General features: G+C 43.9%; 1 protein-coding gene across 1 annotated transcript; it reads right to left on the reverse strand.

Annotated features, from left to right (window-relative positions):
* Positions 1–2,853: 2,853 nt before the first annotated feature.
* Positions 2,854–16,989, reverse strand: corin (corin, serine peptidase). Its single transcript, XM_035149446.2, has 24 exons — positions 16,859–16,989; positions 14,517–14,667; positions 12,926–13,258; positions 11,816–11,927; positions 11,630–11,737; positions 11,216–11,457; positions 11,016–11,129; positions 10,278–10,385; positions 9,843–9,953; positions 9,598–9,720; positions 9,394–9,498; positions 9,037–9,268; positions 8,783–8,925; positions 8,566–8,673; positions 8,310–8,423; positions 8,033–8,143; positions 7,797–7,920; positions 7,580–7,708; positions 7,222–7,271; positions 6,912–7,098; positions 6,661–6,823; positions 6,473–6,581; positions 5,755–5,888; positions 2,854–5,627 (listed from the first exon to the last, which is right to left on the reverse strand). The coding sequence occupies exons 1-24, from the start codon at positions 16,919–16,921 to the stop codon at positions 5,445–5,447; spliced, it is 3,357 nt and encodes a 1,118-aa protein (XP_035005337.2). The 5' UTR covers positions 16,922–16,989; the 3' UTR covers positions 2,854–5,444.
* Between the last annotated feature and the right edge of the window lie 389 nt (positions 16,990–17,378).

The following is a 17,378-nucleotide window of genomic DNA, read 5'->3' on the forward strand; positions in this document are numbered from 1 at the left end:
CCTCTGTCTTTTGTTCATGATTCATTTGTAAATATCTGACTAAGTTTCACAAGGAATGAATTAAGTGGTTTTATTCTCTAATCCATAAAAAAAAAATTGAGTTCTTAGATTTATTTTGTACAAGTACACGGTTGTGCTGCAGGATAAGTGTGACAGAGGAACGGTGTGGATGAGCTGTAAACAACAACACTGATCTTTCCACAGCAGAATTTATACGTCATGTCCGGCCTCCTGCTGCTCTACAGGCTCCGCCCCCTCGCCTGACTGTTCCACACATGTTCCTGTTGTTGTGAACGAGTCGGACCCGGAAAATCTGCTGCTGCTTCTTCACAGGAGAAACACTAACTCCAGGAAATGTCCAGACGCTATTTTACAGAGAATGTTAAAGAAAATGAAGTAAAAAAATTCAGCAGCTGCTTCAACTACTTCATATCTGCTCAGATACGTTAGTCCACTGGTTCTCAACATGAGGGTCGAGTCCCTTCAGAGGGACAGCAGGTCGATCTGAGGGTCCTCACATGATTCATGAGACAAGAAAGAACAAACCCAAAGTTCTGATTGACCGAAGCTAAGCTGAGTACATCTGTAAAACACAAAGCTGAGAGATGGATTAATTTTTTATTGCTCGTTAAAAGTCTGTTGGCGCTGGAGTTAAAATCTCTGTCTACCGAGTCAGTGATTTATTACTCATTTAATATTACACTCTGCTGTGTGTGTGTGTGTGTGTGTGTGTGTGTGTGTGTGTGTGTGTGTGTGTGTGTGTGTACAGGAGCAGATATAGTTTATGATTCATTTATCTTCACACTGTAAAAATCCGGACACACACACACACACACACACACACACACACACACACACACACACACACACACACACACACACACACACACACACACACACCTCAGCTTGTTTGGGCTTCAGTCCCTCGTCACCACAGTAACGCTTCGTGGCTTCTTCGTCCATCATCTGCAACAAACACACACACGTTATTGTTCTATGCTCGTGAGGACACTCAGTTACAGACACAAGATTCACGTCTTAACCTTGAAACTTCTAAAACATTGAGAGCTGAACTAATTGTCCTCACAAACCACAACGTCCTCACTTTCCGGGTGGACAATAAAACCGACGTTCTGATGAATGAATTCAGATGAAATGTTCAGCTACATGATTCAGTCAGAGGAAAACAGGATGGACATATTTTCATATTTGAATAAAACTGCTCTCTCAAGGAAATCCTTTACACTCCTTTTTAAATCACAATTTCCAGACTTCTCAGGAAACGTATGAGGAAATCACAGAACTGTGGACTTTTACTTGTTTGTCACTTGGACGTGTCAGATCTCACTGAAACATCTCAGACATTAGTTTTATTTGTCATATGTAAGTAAGTAATGAAAAGTGTTGGATGATGTCAGGTCATCAGAGCCATTGCAGTAATATTACATTTAAATCCAACACAGTAAAAAAGAGCTTGATACAATCATTAAAAAGTCAAAAACAATAGAATACAACAATACACGTTATTGTGTCAAATAAAGCCTCTGAAGTAGTAAGTATGAAAAGTTATTAGATTTACTGTCTCTGTTTTTTATTTAATTAGAACTAAATTACACAATTAAAACTCAACATATGTGGAGAAGTAACATAAAGATATTGAATTATTATTTCTTTGGCTTGTAACTGAAGGTTTTCTGTTAGTATCAGATTTGTGAATTATTCTTTTCTCTGACTCTACTTGCAGCAGAAATGAATTAGAATCAGTTAATTGGATATTCACTCAATTTAAACTTATACATCCTAATTCAACATATATGGAGAAAAAAATTAGAGACAAGAATTCAATTAATATTTCAAAAGAAAGGAAAAACGAGCGGACACTGAATTTTACCACTAAGTTAAAACAATGTGATAATTAAATCAATTAAATACAAATGTAATTGATGCAATATTCACTGCACACAGACATCTACACACACACAGACACACTCTTTAGAATGTGTGTTGATACACACTCTTACCTTTGTTTGATGCAGAGACGTGTGACTGGAACCGAGAGGAAGACACAACTGACACCAAAGTCATCAAAGACACTCAAGAGAGAGAGAGAGAAAGAGTGTGTGTCTTTTTGTGTGTGTGCTAATAACAGTGGGTTTAAACTCTGTTGTTTGTCGCTCTGCAAAATGACAGACATCACACACACACTATAAAGCCTGGCATTATGGGAACACAGGTCACTGTCACACTGTGGACTGCATTAATACCAGACTGTCACACACACACACACGCACACACACACACACGCACACACACACGTACAGAGTTGCGTTCATGGTCGCCTGCAGACACTAACACGTCTTATTATCACTGAGATAATAGCAGGTGTGTGTTGGCGTGTGTGCGTACACTGACGTTCACACACACCTCACACGGCGGCTGAGCTGATGATTGACAGCTGAAACTTACACTTTATTTCCACTGGGATGTGAAAACACAGTCATTAGTGTGGATTAATCCACCGTTTAAAAAAATGAAATTTATATGAAAGTAAAGTTGTTTTTAAATCTGTATCTTCAGGAGGAACTAGTGAAGTTCAGTTTTGTGTGGTTCAGGGTGTTTTTAGCTCAAACAGCTGAAGCAGAGGTCGTCAGTCAGATGGATTTTCTTGGTTTGTTATTTTTGTATCTTTGTCTTCTTTGTGTATTTATGAAACATCTCACAGGTCGTTGTTGAGCTGGTCTGAAAATACACTTCAGCTAAATATCTCCATCACTTATTTGTGGACAAGAGGAAGTGGAAACAGACGTGTGAACAGGGACAGGTCTGACTGTGAGTCACACACACAGGACAGAGTGTGTGTGTATACTTTTATTTGTGGGATACAATGTGATACAAACCAATTATTCACTGTTACACAAACATTAGAGGCTACAGTTCATAAAGCATTTCAATTTAAATCCAACGTCATCAAACAATAACATCTTCTTCATCATCATCATCATCATGGTAACAGAGCCAAATCAGGAAGTGACATCAGAAACACACACGCAAGCCAAATCACATACAACCAAACATAGTCTGCACACGTGACTGCATGTTCACAGACACACACACACACACACACACACACACACACACACACACAGTGTAAGAAGCCTGACATACAAAAAGCTGTAGAAAAATACTCTTAAAAAACCAAACACACAGAACGATGACGACCACTTGGAATGTTCTGGATGTCAGTTTGACGTTGGCATGGAACACACACACACATCGGGCAACGTGTCGGGCAACGTGTCGGGCAACGTGTCGGGCAACGTGTCGGGCGCAACATGTTGCCCTATAATGAGTTTTCGTTTCGGATTCCACTTTCTCAACGAAATTTTAAACGAAAGATTTAGGATTTCCGTAAAACTTTCTGCATCCTGACCAAATCACCCTCAATTTATCAGTTTGTTAAGGTGATTTTTATGGTTATTACTGACATATTTGATGTCCTTGTAAAATGTGAAAATGTCTTGAATTAACACAGATTAAACTGCAGCAGAAGCTAAATGGGATCAAATAAACAATAAAAATGAGGCTAATTTTAATTCATGAAGTTTCCACGCAACACTTGGGAGGATCATTTATTTAACTAACACAATTCTCACTTTTTAATTCACTTCAAACTCTTCGGGAGAGACTCATTCATAACCTTAGCAGTTAGCTGTGGTGCTAATATACACTGTTTTGTCAGCTACGTAAAAGGTAATGTAGCTCACTGCTAACATTTGGCAGCATTTTAAATACATCACCTCATTGGTCTACATTAGCATTATGCTACATTTGTGCTTCACATTCTAGCTGGCGCTAATTTGGCAGTTAATAGTTTGTGTTAGCGAGTCTGCTAGCTAAAGTTAGCAAAGTTAGCTTTCTAAACATGGCTTCTTTTAAAACTACAGTTTGGCCAGTTGAGTTTGTTAATTAGTAGTTAAAGCTAATTTAGCTTTTTTTTCCTTTGTACTTTATTTTGACTTGAAACATTAAATGAAACATTTTAAATTCAGACACTTTACTTTTTCGATCATTTGTATTTATATCTGTTTATAAGTTAATAAAGACATTGTGTTTATTCATTTTCAGTATTTCTCAACAGTTGTGTTTAACTATAATTTTGTTGATTGTTTATATTAAGTTATTAATATTATAGCTACATTACAGTCTGTTATTCACCATTGATCCACTGTTTATATTCTGTTAATACATGTTAGTACGGCTGTGAACGTCAGATACGACACATCGTTAAATAAAACAATGTGTGTTAATAAAGGTCACTGATAAATGTCCATCAAAGTTGAGCTATCAAGTTACCAGCGTGTTCAGAAGCAAAGAAAACGAAACAACTCCTTTCTCGGTGTCACTCACACGAACAGCACGACATCGTACAGCTCGACATCGTACAGCACGACATCGTACAGCTCGACATCGTACAGCACGACATCGTACAGCTCGACATCCTACAGGTAACAGGTTGAAGTACAGGCACTATAGAGTGAAGCATTGTGGGAGGTTGAGTGCTCGGCTGGTTTGTTTTAAGCTAGCAGCTTGGAGGACGTCAGCGCTAAACGTCTGACCGTTGTGATGACGTTTTAACGATGTAAAGTTTAAAGTTTAAAAAGTGTTGATGAAGCAGACACACACACACACACACACACAGACACACAATCAAACACCCACACACACTGGAGAATATTAATGCAACAATGGACTGAAGCTGATTTTCCTCTGAGTTACTGCTGTTGCTAAAATACAAATAAAATAATAATAAATGTCACGTTAATGGAAGCAAAGACATTTTGTATTTAATTTAAATTCCATCATAAAATTTAAATAAATAAAATGAATCCACTACTTAATATTTGATGTTGGATTTTAAATTTAATTTTAATTTAATAATTTTAAATGAAGTATATTTGAATTACTGCTACTTTTACTTTGAACTTTCGCTTTTATAAATGGAGAATTTTTACATGTGTACATTTCAATGGTCTAAATAACTAAACATTTAATAACTAAATATTCATCAAATTTAAATTCCAACATTAAATATTTGTGTAATAAATGTGTAAATTCACAGTTGACATGTAAAAGTTTATTTAATCTGAGTTTTTTCTGTCCTTGTTTTGCTTCCATACATGGTAATACTGAAATAATAGAACTAAGTGTGTAATGTGACGTTTACTTGTTCAACTAGCCAACGAGTTAGCATCAGTAATACTAGTTAATACTACTGTTCGTATGGCAGTTAGCATCTGTAAAGTTATAGGCACAGGTGGAGGAACTGAAGGTGTGTGTGACTGACAATGACATCACTTCCTCCTGGAATGAAAGCGCTCTTGTTGTGTGTGTGTGTGTGCGTGTGTGTGTGTGTGTGTGTGTGTGTGTCTGTGTGTGTGTGTGTGTCAGTCGGTCAGGTATGTGTGGATGTAGATCTGTTGTTGGATCCAGGGGGTGAAGTGAGTCACGTTGCTGTAAACTCCAGGTCCCAGCACTTTACTGAAGCACACGCTTCCCCACGACGTCAGGCCGAACAACGTCCAGCGCCCGGCCTCCTCCGCGCACACCAACGGACCGCCACTGTCGCCCTGAACACACACACACACACAAACATTACACACTGATTAAAAGTTGTTCAGTGATCATCGCAAATTTAAGTTGTCTTTTGATCATTGAAATCCTGAGTCTGTCTGGAGCTGTTGGCGCAGACGTTACCATGCAGGAGTCGACGGTTCCAGCTTCGTAACCGGCACAAAGCATCCTGGGAGTGATGGTCTTCATGTCGAAGTAAGACTGACACTGAGCGAGAGAGATGATCCGGACCTCCCCCTCCTGCAGCTTAAAGGGCACTGCACACAAACACACACACACACACACAGACACACACACACAAACACACACGTAGGTTCTTGTAAATGTTTAATGTGATGTATTAATACACTCGAGCGTGAATCAGTTATCTAGGTCATATTCAATTCTTTTGTTCACTCAGGTCTTTTTCAGATGATGGAGGATACTCCCTATTCAATGGGAAATACTATTTCCACTCCAAGCTTTGCAATGTCCTTCTTTAGCTTTTCTAGTTTTCTAACGTACTTATTTACAGTGAAACATTACATGCTCCACTGATTCCTCCATTTGGCAGTAATCACATAATCCTGTCGGGCTGTCACTCAGGCGGGAATAAAGCCTCAACTGTGCGTCCACGCTGGCCAATCAGAGGCCTCAGAAGACAATTCAAGCACCTACTTTTGCTGCGTCCGCCATCGCACAACGGCGCTCTGACATCACAGGACAACAACTTGAGTTTTCCCCGTCAATTACACTTTGACACTGACTTTCACCATCATCAAGTCCAGTGTTCTCTCTCTTTTATCTTTGTGTTTGATCTCCACCATCGTCCTTAGACAGACAGATGTGTGTGTTCACTCACTCCTGTTGCCCATGTGACCCCAGCCGCTGATGTAACAGTAGGAGTCCGGTGACGGCAGCTGACCGGGCTGAGGCAGACACGCCGGCCTGACAAACGCCGTCTCCTCCACCTGCAAACACGACCACACCTATCATCAATACCGTCCAATCACTGCTGACCATCAACGCTCTGCACCGGCGCCCTCTGACCTCAGAGTCCAGCTGCACCACGCTGATGTCGTAGTCGACCACCGCCCGGTTGTAGCGCGGGTGTACGATGATGGAGCGCACCCCGCGGCTCTGGCTGTGGACGCCCGGATGGTCCAGGTTGTTGAGGCCCAGGACGACCTTCCACAGGTCGGCGCTCTCCCTCCTGGTGGGGACGCATCAGTGTTTATAAACACACACTGTGACCCCGCCCCCACTTAACCATCCTCACCCTCCATCTCCCTTCGACTCACCCCTCGAAGCAGTGTGCGACGGTCAGAGCCCACCTCCGGCCAATGAGGACGCAGCCGCACACGTGTCCACTCTGCCCGCTCTGCAGCGAGCACTGCCACGGCCACGCCCCCCGCCGGGACACCCGTCCTCCCAGGATCCTCTTCTTCCTGTGAGGGTAGATGCCCACAGTTGGACGAACCCCACACTCTGACACAGAGAGAGAGAGATGGTTATTATGACCTGTCATCAGTAAATCAAAAAATGATCAATAATAAAACATGATATTTATTGACAGGTTTATTTAATTTGATGTGAAGAAGAACGTTTTACCTTCTCTGTCACAAAACACAGAAACTCTCCTCCTGGAATGACACGTATGACTAGAGTGAGAGAGAGAGAGAGAGAGAGAGAGAGAGAGAGAGACAGAGTCTGGATTACAATTCTGCCACAGATCCAGAAAAAAATTGTCGTCAAAAGATTGAGGTGTGAATGAGTTGGACTGTGGCCCATAGATTGCCATGGATTCCAGGTGATGATCAGCAGATTCCAGCTAAAATCCTAGACCTGCTGTGATTAGATCCTGTGGCTGGTCCACCAGGGTCAGTCTGAACCTGAACCTGGACCTGATCAACGGCTTCATCCTGAAAACAACAACCTGAGCAGTTCTCATGAGGTCGGGCTGAGTTACCTTCTCTTCTCCAGTCGGGCCTGCAGAGAAGAACTGTTCCTCAGGTTCCACTCAGGATGGACGTGTAACCAGCGACGACGGCCCGGGACTCCAGGTTGGTCAGCTACCATGGAAACAGAGGAGGGAACCCTGCAGAGGAACACACACATTTAATGTGTCACACTGTTAGTCAACTGTGTGTGTATGTGTGTGTGTGTGTGTGTGTTACTAACCTTACCCTAGTCCCAGCTGGTCACAGGTCAGTTTGCTCAGCTCGTGGTTCCACTCGTCTGCACAGACCTGATACTCTGCTGCCGTCCTGAACACCGTCAATACTGAACCTGATCGATCGGACAGAGACACTGTGGAGAGAAGAGTGTGTACGACAGAAAATTTAGAATAAACAAAATACATATATTTTCAACAATGTTTAATCTGCACAGTAATGTTTTCACGTGTGTGTGTTTGTTGTACCACAGTCCCATTCGTCTGAACTGTCTGAACAGTGTTTCTTTCCGTCGCACCACAGTGTGCGATGAACACACTGATGGTTGTTACAGGAGAGCTCGTTGTCTCTGCACACAGCTGAGGAGACAACAACGCACACAGTCAACAGCAACACAACAACAATGAAACAACGACACAATAATGACACAACAACAACATTGACAACACATAAACAATGACACAACAACACCACAACAACATGAAGTGGTTACAGTGAGTGTTGAACAGAATTAATCATCCTCACAGCAGTTGGCCTCGTCCACCAGCAGGGGGCAGTCTGGGAAGCCATCACATATCATACTGGCTTTAATGCACACGTTGCTGCCTGGACACTCCCACAGAGCGCGCTCTGAGCAGCCTGATGGACATGGACACACACACACACACACACACACACACACACACACACACACACACACACACACACACACACACACACAGTGTTACTGCACTGACAGCTGACTGCCACTGAGAGCGACTCTTATTTTGAAATGTCTCACCACAGTTGTCCTCGTCACTGTGGTCATCACAGTCCAGGTGTCCGTCGCAGCGTTTGGACGCCAAGACGCAGCGACCAGACCGACACTTGAAGTGGCTGGGGGAGCACTCTGTCGCCACGGCAACGCATCAAGAACAACAAAAACATTTTAGTTTTATTGAACACGACACAAAGAGTCGTATGAAGTGTCGTCACCAGGACGACCACAGCGTTAGTACCGTCGACGCCGGCCTCCGGCAGCAGGCAGGTGGCGTTTCCTCCCTCCTCTGGAAACTGGCTACAGTCCGAGTCCTCGGGCCACTGCAGACCCACAATGCCAAGCACCGACTCACACTTTTCCTTTGCGTTACGACACAACGACCTGCGGGGCGAGAGACATACAGACAAAACAACAAGCTCATTATGACCAACTAACTAGTTCCAGAGCTGCAGGCTGACAGGTGGTAGGTGAACAGACTAACTGGTTGCTGACCTGCAGGGCGGGACCTTCTGCAGGCTGACGGGGTCGCACTTGGGCACGAGCAGCGTGCAGGCGTAGAACATGAGGTACTGGTAACAGCCGGTCTGGACGAGGGCGGGGAACAGCGAGGACTCCCAGGACACGGAGCTCTCTCTCTGCGACAGGTGACCCAGGTAGTTTGGGAAACTAGTCAGGTTGTAGGGCAGGTTCATGCACAGCTCCAGGCTGATGGCCTCACAGTGAGCTGGGACACAGAGAGACAGGGTCAGGGCCAAGATCAGGACCAGGACCACATCCAGAGTTATGACATCACACCGATCTTTGAGTATCTATCTTGTTTTCAGTTTTTTGTGCGGAGTGAGGACTCACTGCAGTTGTTGTTGCGGGAGTCACAGGTGTTGCTGCCCCCCACACACACAGACGGACAGGAAGTGGAGATACAGCTGGGCTGACCAGGAACACACACACCCTGAGCTGGAACACACACACAGACACACACACACACACACAGATAAATATAAAGAGGTTGGATGTACAGATGTGAGATGGGTGTGATGCAGACAGATGTCTCACTCTGCTCTTTGCTGCAGTGCTCCTCGTCGCTGCCGTCTTTACAGTCGTCCTCGCCGTCACAACGAAACGCAGACGGAATACACTGACCGTTCTTACACTCCAGCAGACCCTGACTCTTACAGGCTGCACACACACACACACACACAGATTTACAATAGTGTAAAAGATAATACATAAAAATGTGATGTGATGTGATATAATATTCTATAATATTATGTAGTATAATGTAACGTAATGTAACTCACAGCAGTTGAGCTCGTCGGACTTGTCCAGACAGTCGTGGTCTCCGTCACACAACCAGTCTCTGGTCACACAACGACCGTCACCACAACGATGCTCACGAGCCAGATCACACACTGAAAGCACACACACACACACACACACACACACACACACACACACACACACACAATAAAAATAAGAGTCTCTCTTTACCAAAATAAAAGCACAGGCCTTTTCATTCAGAGCAGCTGAGACATAGAAAACCCCCACAACATGATACTGTGTGTGTGTGTGTGTGTGTGTGTGTGTGTGTGTGTGTGTGTGTGTGTGTGTGTGTGGGCAGACTGACAGGTGGCAAATTCCCTGACAGAGCTGATCCCAACAAACGTCACTAACAGGTCAGCGTGTGTGTGTATGTGTGTGTGTGTGTGTGTGTGTGTGTGTGTGTCCTCTCTCACCACAGTCGAGTTCGTCGCTCATGTCTCCACAGTCGTCATAACCGTCGCACACCAGCGCGGGCGAGAGACACCGACCAGTGTTACAGCGAAACTCTCCCTCTGTGCACACTGGAGAGAGAGAGAGGAGCACAAAGGGTTCAGGCTGCTGCAGCGATCAATCGATTATCTGATAAATAGATGAACTGATCAATCAACTGACCAATCGGGTGATAGATCAGTTGAGCAGAGAAACGATTTGACTCTTGTTGTGATAATCGATCGCTGTTCTCAGTCTGATGGATGTCTGCCATATCAGACCAAGTGATTGATCAGTTAATCAATAATCAGCTGATTGATTTTTTTTCTCTTCCATTTCTTTCTCTTTGTGTCTTTCGTTCTCACGCTCTCTCGGTTCTCTTCCCTCTATCGTTTCCCTCTTTCTTCCTCTGTTGTTCGTGTTTGTTCGACTTTTACAGCGGCAATCGACGCCGGAGGTCATAGGGAGGGCGAGAGACATAAACCAACAAAGAGAAAACCCTCTCTCTCTCTCTCTCTTTACATTCCAGTGGTCCTGGCCTATTGACTCTGGGTGTCGCCATGACGACCACCTCTTTGTCACAAAAAACAAGAGTTCAGAAACTTCAACGCCGCCGTCGTACAGTCAGTCAGCCGACAACATGTTACCATGGCAACAAGCTGAAAACTTTTCCTGATATTTACACAGTGTTTTAAGTGTGTGTGTGTGTATGTGTGTCCCACCGCAGTGCGTTTCGTCGCTCCAGTCGTCACAGTCGTTGTAGCCGTTACACACCAGTTTCTGGGGGACGCAAATCCCCGTCGCACAGAGGAAGTGGTCATTCCCGCCGCACACAGCTGCCGACCAATCAGAGAGAAGGAAGAGCAGTGATGTCATCGTAACGTCTAATCAAACGTCAACGTGTGTTGGTTTTTTCACTCACATGATTTCCCTTTGGTCTGTCGCGGCATGTAGCAAGTGAAAGGGGCGGGGCCTGCTGTTGGTGAGGGCGCGGACGTTGACGACGAGGATGATGATGACAGTGGTGGTGGTGGCGTGGAGGTGACATTGCTAAACTGAGAGCAGCGCAGGAAGTCGGGCCAGGAGGCGTTGAACATCTGGAGGACAGGCTCACAGCCTTCCCTCGCCGCCTCGCAGAACGACGCACAGGGCAGCACCACCTGTCTGCGCACACACACACACACACATAAACACACACCAGTAAAGCTATGAAACTTCCTGTCAGAGGTCAGAGGTCAAAGAGGTAATAAATGTGACAATGTGCTCTCATATTTGTATAAAAATGGCCGTCACTCCTCCTCTAGGTGGATCATGTGTTTTGGTGTTTTTGTGTTACCTGTTGTGCGAGCCGTCGGCGGCGGCGATGCACTCGGGCAGCGCCAGCGAGCAGCCGAACAGCATGATGTGTCTGTAGCAGGAGAGTCTGCTGAGGTAGCTGAAGAACCTGCAACCAACACACCAGAGTTTAGCCCGGCCCACATGACACACACTGTACGGGCTCTGTGTGCGTGGAGGCGGTTACCTTAGCAGCATTTCCACCTCTGAGCTCTTCACCACGGCGACGGAGGAGTATAGCCATGTTTGATTGTAGGGCAGCATGTGGCAATGCGGCTCCGCGATCAGCTGACAGCTGCCTGCAGAGAAACAACTCTTCCATTGTTAATGTTGTCAACAAAAACAAACAGACAAACAGAAAGCAGAGAGAGTGAACATGCCCCTGTTTTGTTATTGTTTTAGCTTAAAAGAACTACTGATAAATATGTTTTAAAGGTTTGGTGTTGCTAGCTTCACCAGGCTAACGCTAACAGCATCGCCTCATTGACCGCAACTAATCTAGAGCTCGACGACAAAACATCAAGTCGACACCAACGTCTCTGTGGAGGTGAAACACGCTTTTTCCATGTGACCGCCTGGCGTCCAATCAGAGGACAAGACAGCTCATTAGCATTCACCTCGACGCCACATCAATACACAGAGAGAGAGAGAGAGAGAGAGAGAGAGAGAGACTGAAGGACAGTAGAGGAGCAGAGACAGAGACACAGAGACGAGGAGAATTTTAAAATAGAAACTGAATGAACGATTTATCATCACACACACACACACACACACACACACACACACACACACACACACACACACACACACACACACACACACACACACACACACACACACAGTCCATCAGTAGAGGAGAATGGAGGACAGTGGAACGGAACTCGTCCATTCTGCTGTCACACAAACCAATAAAGTTATAGTGTTTGACAGAAAAGGACACAACAATAAGACAGAGCAGGGAGGACGGAGAGGACTATGCGTGACTCTGGGATTTGCAGTTCTTCAGCAAGAGGTGACTCTACTACATGCACAGATCCAGCCAATCAGAGAGCGGCGAGCACAATGACCCAGGAAGTGACTCAGCTGAGTGGGAAAAAGATCCACGTCATCGTTTTCCCACCGTTCAGACACCGAGAGTCTTAATTGGCTCAGAAGGATTTTTTTTCCCGCAAAATTAAAACAACAGGATGATGTCACACCTCATCAGCTGTGTGATGCTGTGTCTCGAGGACCTTGTTTCCCATGAGCCCCTGCTGCCACCCTCTTTCCCTGTTTACCTTCACGCCTCAGATCATACCTGTGTCAGGTGTCGCCGTGGTGCTAATGGGCCAGGCAGAGCTTAGCGCTGTCACAGAGGTCAGCCAATCAGGAGGCTTTGTGAAGGGCAGAGTGGGCGTGGTCTGAGATGAGGAAGGCGGGGCAGTGCTGGCAGCCGCAGCAGGTGTGCTCTTGCTGTGGTGCGTGACGTCATCGTCGCCGCCGCCATGTTTTCTCAGCGAGGAGGTGGCGCTCTCTACCTCAAAGGTGGGGAGGGGGTTTGTGCTGTTGCCGTGGTAACCGGGGTCGCTGTCGGCGATGGGCTCGGGGGACGAGAGGGGACTGGAGTCCAAGACGCTGCTGCCAAATATCCCTGAAGAAGAATAAAGAAAGTGATGATCAATAAATACACTCTCAGCCAATCACAGCAGCCGTATCAGCGCTCAGAGCCGGTTGAGCCAATCACAGAGCAGCACAAGGTCAACGGTGAGTTTTTGATTAATGACCCAACAGTAATATTAATGAATCTGTCTGATGTGTGTGTGTTGGACTCGTGTCAGTGTGTGATGTCAATGTGCTGCCTTATTGATCAGTCCTATGATCAGGCTTATTGATCACTTGTCGCTCCAAGAAAAGAAATCTCTGCTCTTACTTTTCACCATCGCTGTTCCTCGTTCAGAGTATTTTCTGTAACTTAGCAACCAAGTGCTGAGTAGACAATCTAATTCCTGTTTACATCACATGACCAGTGTACGTGAATGGTCATGTGACATGTGTTTGTGTGACTGCGACAGTGAACCTGTCAGAATGTGACGATGGTTTAGACAAGACCCTGAGATCAAACACAGAGACAGTTTGTGAAGGAGGAGGGAACAGAGAAAGACCATTAGGTGGTTAATGGTGAGAAACACACACACACACACACACAGCTTAATGGTGGTGTGTGTGAGTGTGTGTGTGTAATGACTCGTGGAGGAGAAAGCGGAAAACAGCTGCTGAGGAAGAAAAAGATGAAAGAAAAGAAGAGGAAGAGGAGAAGGAGGAGGTCAAACTGTGAACTCGTGAAAAACACATTTTCTTGTTGTAAATAGAAAAACTTTATTTTTCTTTGTGGTGAAAGGAAAAGATGAAAGGGTAAAAAAGAGAGGTAAAGAGAAGATGAATGTCAGGAGTAAAGAGAGGAGAAGAGAAGAATGGAGGGGTGAGGATGGAGTGATGAAAAGGTGAGTATAAACCGTGGATGAACAGTTGCTGCTGTTTTACTACCTGTGTTTAAATATTTGAAATTCTTTCAGTCTCAATGTTTAAGTCTGTCCTCCTGAGGGATTCCACGCTGTCATGGCGACGAGGGGGAGCGCGACACACACACACACACACACACGATCTAATCATCACGCCTGTGAATTCATTAGAGACCATGACTGAGTGTCATCTCTCCTCCTACACACTGTCCTCTATCAGTCTGTTCACATCCCTTCTTCCCTCCACTCTTTCTCTATAAACAAGATCAGTGACTGTTTATAAAGACGATAAGTGACTGTAATTAACAAGAAGTAGATACAAACAAAGGCACAACACTGTGTGTGTGTGAGAGTTAGCATTTGTGTGTGTGTGTGTGTGTGTATATATACCAGTGAGGGCTAGGACGAGCAGCAGCAGGGCGGCCAGCAGGCTCACAGTGGGAATCAGGATGTAGAGCAGAAGTCGGAGGTGATTGGTGGATCCAAGCTTGTGAGGACACGCCTCCCCGCCCATCCCTGCCTCAGGTGGTCGAGCCGGCGTCTGGAGGACACGTGGAGACGAGTTCAACATCAAGTGACAGAGAGAAAGGACTGAATCCAGGTTTTCATAAGGAGGAGTGGACGCCGGGAAACTCCACACTGACCCTGTACACCCCCCCCCCTCCCAGCCCTTCCAGGTTATTTTAAGTGAAGGTGGTGAGGGGGGGCGGTGGTATGTGGGCGGGGCGACCCGGGCCTTTCTGTCCTGTCAGAGTTTCCGTTGGACGAGTCGAAGTTATTTTTGAAGTGATGTGACGATAAACCGACACTTGACACCAAACACACACCAACCGCACTGCTGTAAATACTGCTCGCTCCACCACTCTCTCTCTCTCTCTCTCTCTGGATCTCCCTCTGTTCATTGATTAATCTTTGATTGATTGACGGATCGTTCGATCAGCGTTGACTCATTCGTTCATTCACTGACTGACACATTGATTCATTATGATTCAGTATCTTTGTATCAAAGCCTCCATCGATCTTTTTTCCTTTAGGGCTTGTAGAAAATTATGATTTAACATTTTCAGTTATTTTGATTATTGTAATTTTTACTCACAGGATCTTTTTTACATCATAGAAAATACATTGTTTCTTCATATATACAATTCTTATCAAAATAAAATAAATCCTTTTATACTGCTGCTCAGATCTTTTTTATTTATTGACGACGTGATCAATTAATGTAATTTGCAGATTAACTGATGATTGAAATAATCTCAGCATGATTTGTCCAAAAACATTTCACTTTCCAAACTGTAAAACTTACATCAAGGCATTAATTTGAAGACTTTTATTTTGAAGGCCAAAATAAAACGAGGGATTGAAGCTGAACAAAGTATAAACACAAAACCTATTTATATGTAATTATAAAGAATTCATGTAAGATTAAACTGCATATTTTTGTCTGGATTAAATAAATAATGATTTGAATATAAAATGTGAAAAATCCCCTTTATTTACAGGATTCTTTCATTAATTTCTGACTTTTATAGTCAAAACAATTTGTCCAAAAAATAAATGATGGGTACTCATCAAAGAAAAATATTTGTTGATTGTAAACTACATTTTATGAAGAAATTATACGATTATTTACATTCACATCTGTTTTTAGGCCTCAATTGTTAATGACTTCATTAATAATTAACTTAAACATTGTATGTGCAAAAGTATGAATAATCTAGACTATAAATAAAACATATAAATGGGCCCCCCATTGTTTCTTTAGAAAAGTTGAATAGATTCAGTTTATTTTTGACAGAAACTGTAAAAGAGAAATTTTTAGGAAAGCAACCGTGAACTTTATATTTATTAGAGACATCACATCGACTTTCAACACGAGTTCAAACTTCACACTGAGGACGACGTCTGTGATGATGAAAGATCCACAAAAAAATAAAATAAAAAGTAAATGATGCCGTTTTTATGTTTGTCAGAAACTTTTATTTAACTCTGATTGAAGAGATTAATTGTTATATAATAATATAAATGTATATTTATACAATAAACTGCTATTTAGTATTTAGTAGACAATGGTGAATTTCTATCAATGTATAAATATATTTACAGCTCTTATACCTACCTTATATGCCTATATAACAGACTATATATATGTATATATATGAATATGTTTATTTCAATATCTCCTTATACATAATGCTCAAATACATTAACATCCTCGTACAATCATCCTGTGTCACTGCTCTTTACTCAAGTATGTTTCTATACAAATAATATTCACATCTGTAGTGATGCTGTATATTATCTGCATATTCTCTGAACTTGGATTCTGACTCAGCTGCCGTAACGAGTGAATTCCCCTGAACAATAAAGTTTGATCTTATTTCAGTAAGTGAATTTATTCAGATGGTTTGAATTGTTCAACTAAAACAAGACATTTTGGGCTCTGGAATAAATGATCATATTTATAACATGTTTTTATATATACTATTATCATTCTGTTATAGACAATTAGAGACAATACACATAGATCATTAAAAATCAATAGATTGTTGCAGAGACATGAACTTATGAACACTTTAATTATTTAAATGTAGATGAACACACACACGCGCGCGGCCACACACACACACACACAGAGGACACAAACCAAGGACATACTCAACAAATAGATCCTCACAAACACACGGCGGAGGAACACACACACACACACACGCACACGGACACACACTCACCGTTGCACTTCCCGCTCCTCCGCTGAAGGTGACACGCGCGCAGGTCTCCCGCCGCGCGGACATGACCTGCTGCTGCTGCCGAGCACGAGACCATCCTCTGTCTGCTGCGCGCGAGCTGCTCCGGTAATTAACCGAGCACGAGACACGCTGACTCCGCCCCCACCTCGCTCTCTCTACAGCGTCACCGCCAGCGTCGCTCTACCACACACACACACACACACACTCTCAACAGAAACACACACACACACACTCTCAACAGACACACACTCTCAACAGACCCACACACTCTCAACAGACACACACCAACAGACACACACACACACACACACACACACACACACAAGGTTGCGTGTGAGGAAGCAGTAACATGGGACTAAACACACACACATCTTATCAAGTGCAGGCTGGGACAGTCTGCACCTTAAATCCCAAGATGTGTGTGTGTGAGAGAGAGAGGCGAGAGTGTGTGCGTGTGTGTTGGTCACCTCAGATGCTAAGTGAGAAAAATTTTTCAGGACGT

Source organism: Hippoglossus stenolepis, chromosome 23 (assembly GCF_022539355.2).
Source record: "Hippoglossus stenolepis isolate QCI-W04-F060 chromosome 23, HSTE1.2, whole genome shotgun sequence".
Lineage (NCBI taxonomy): Eukaryota > Metazoa > Chordata > Actinopteri > Pleuronectiformes > Pleuronectidae > Hippoglossus > Hippoglossus stenolepis.

What these genes read in the sequence shown, in the direction of transcription:
- corin (XM_035149446.2), bottom strand. Translation starts at nt 16,921, where the DNA reads ATGTCCGCGCGGCGGGAGACCTGCGCGCGTGTCACCTTCAGCGGAGGA. An exon ending in GCCGACGGCTCGCACAACAG is followed by an intron (nt 11,458 to 11,629) that starts GTAACACAAAAA and finishes GTGTGTGCGCAG; the next exon opens with ACAGGTGGTGCTGCCCTGTG. An exon ending in TTCAGACGAATGGGACTGTG is followed by an intron (nt 7,921 to 8,032) that starts GTACAACAAACA and finishes TTCTCTCCACAG; the next exon opens with TGTCTCTGTCCGATCGATCA.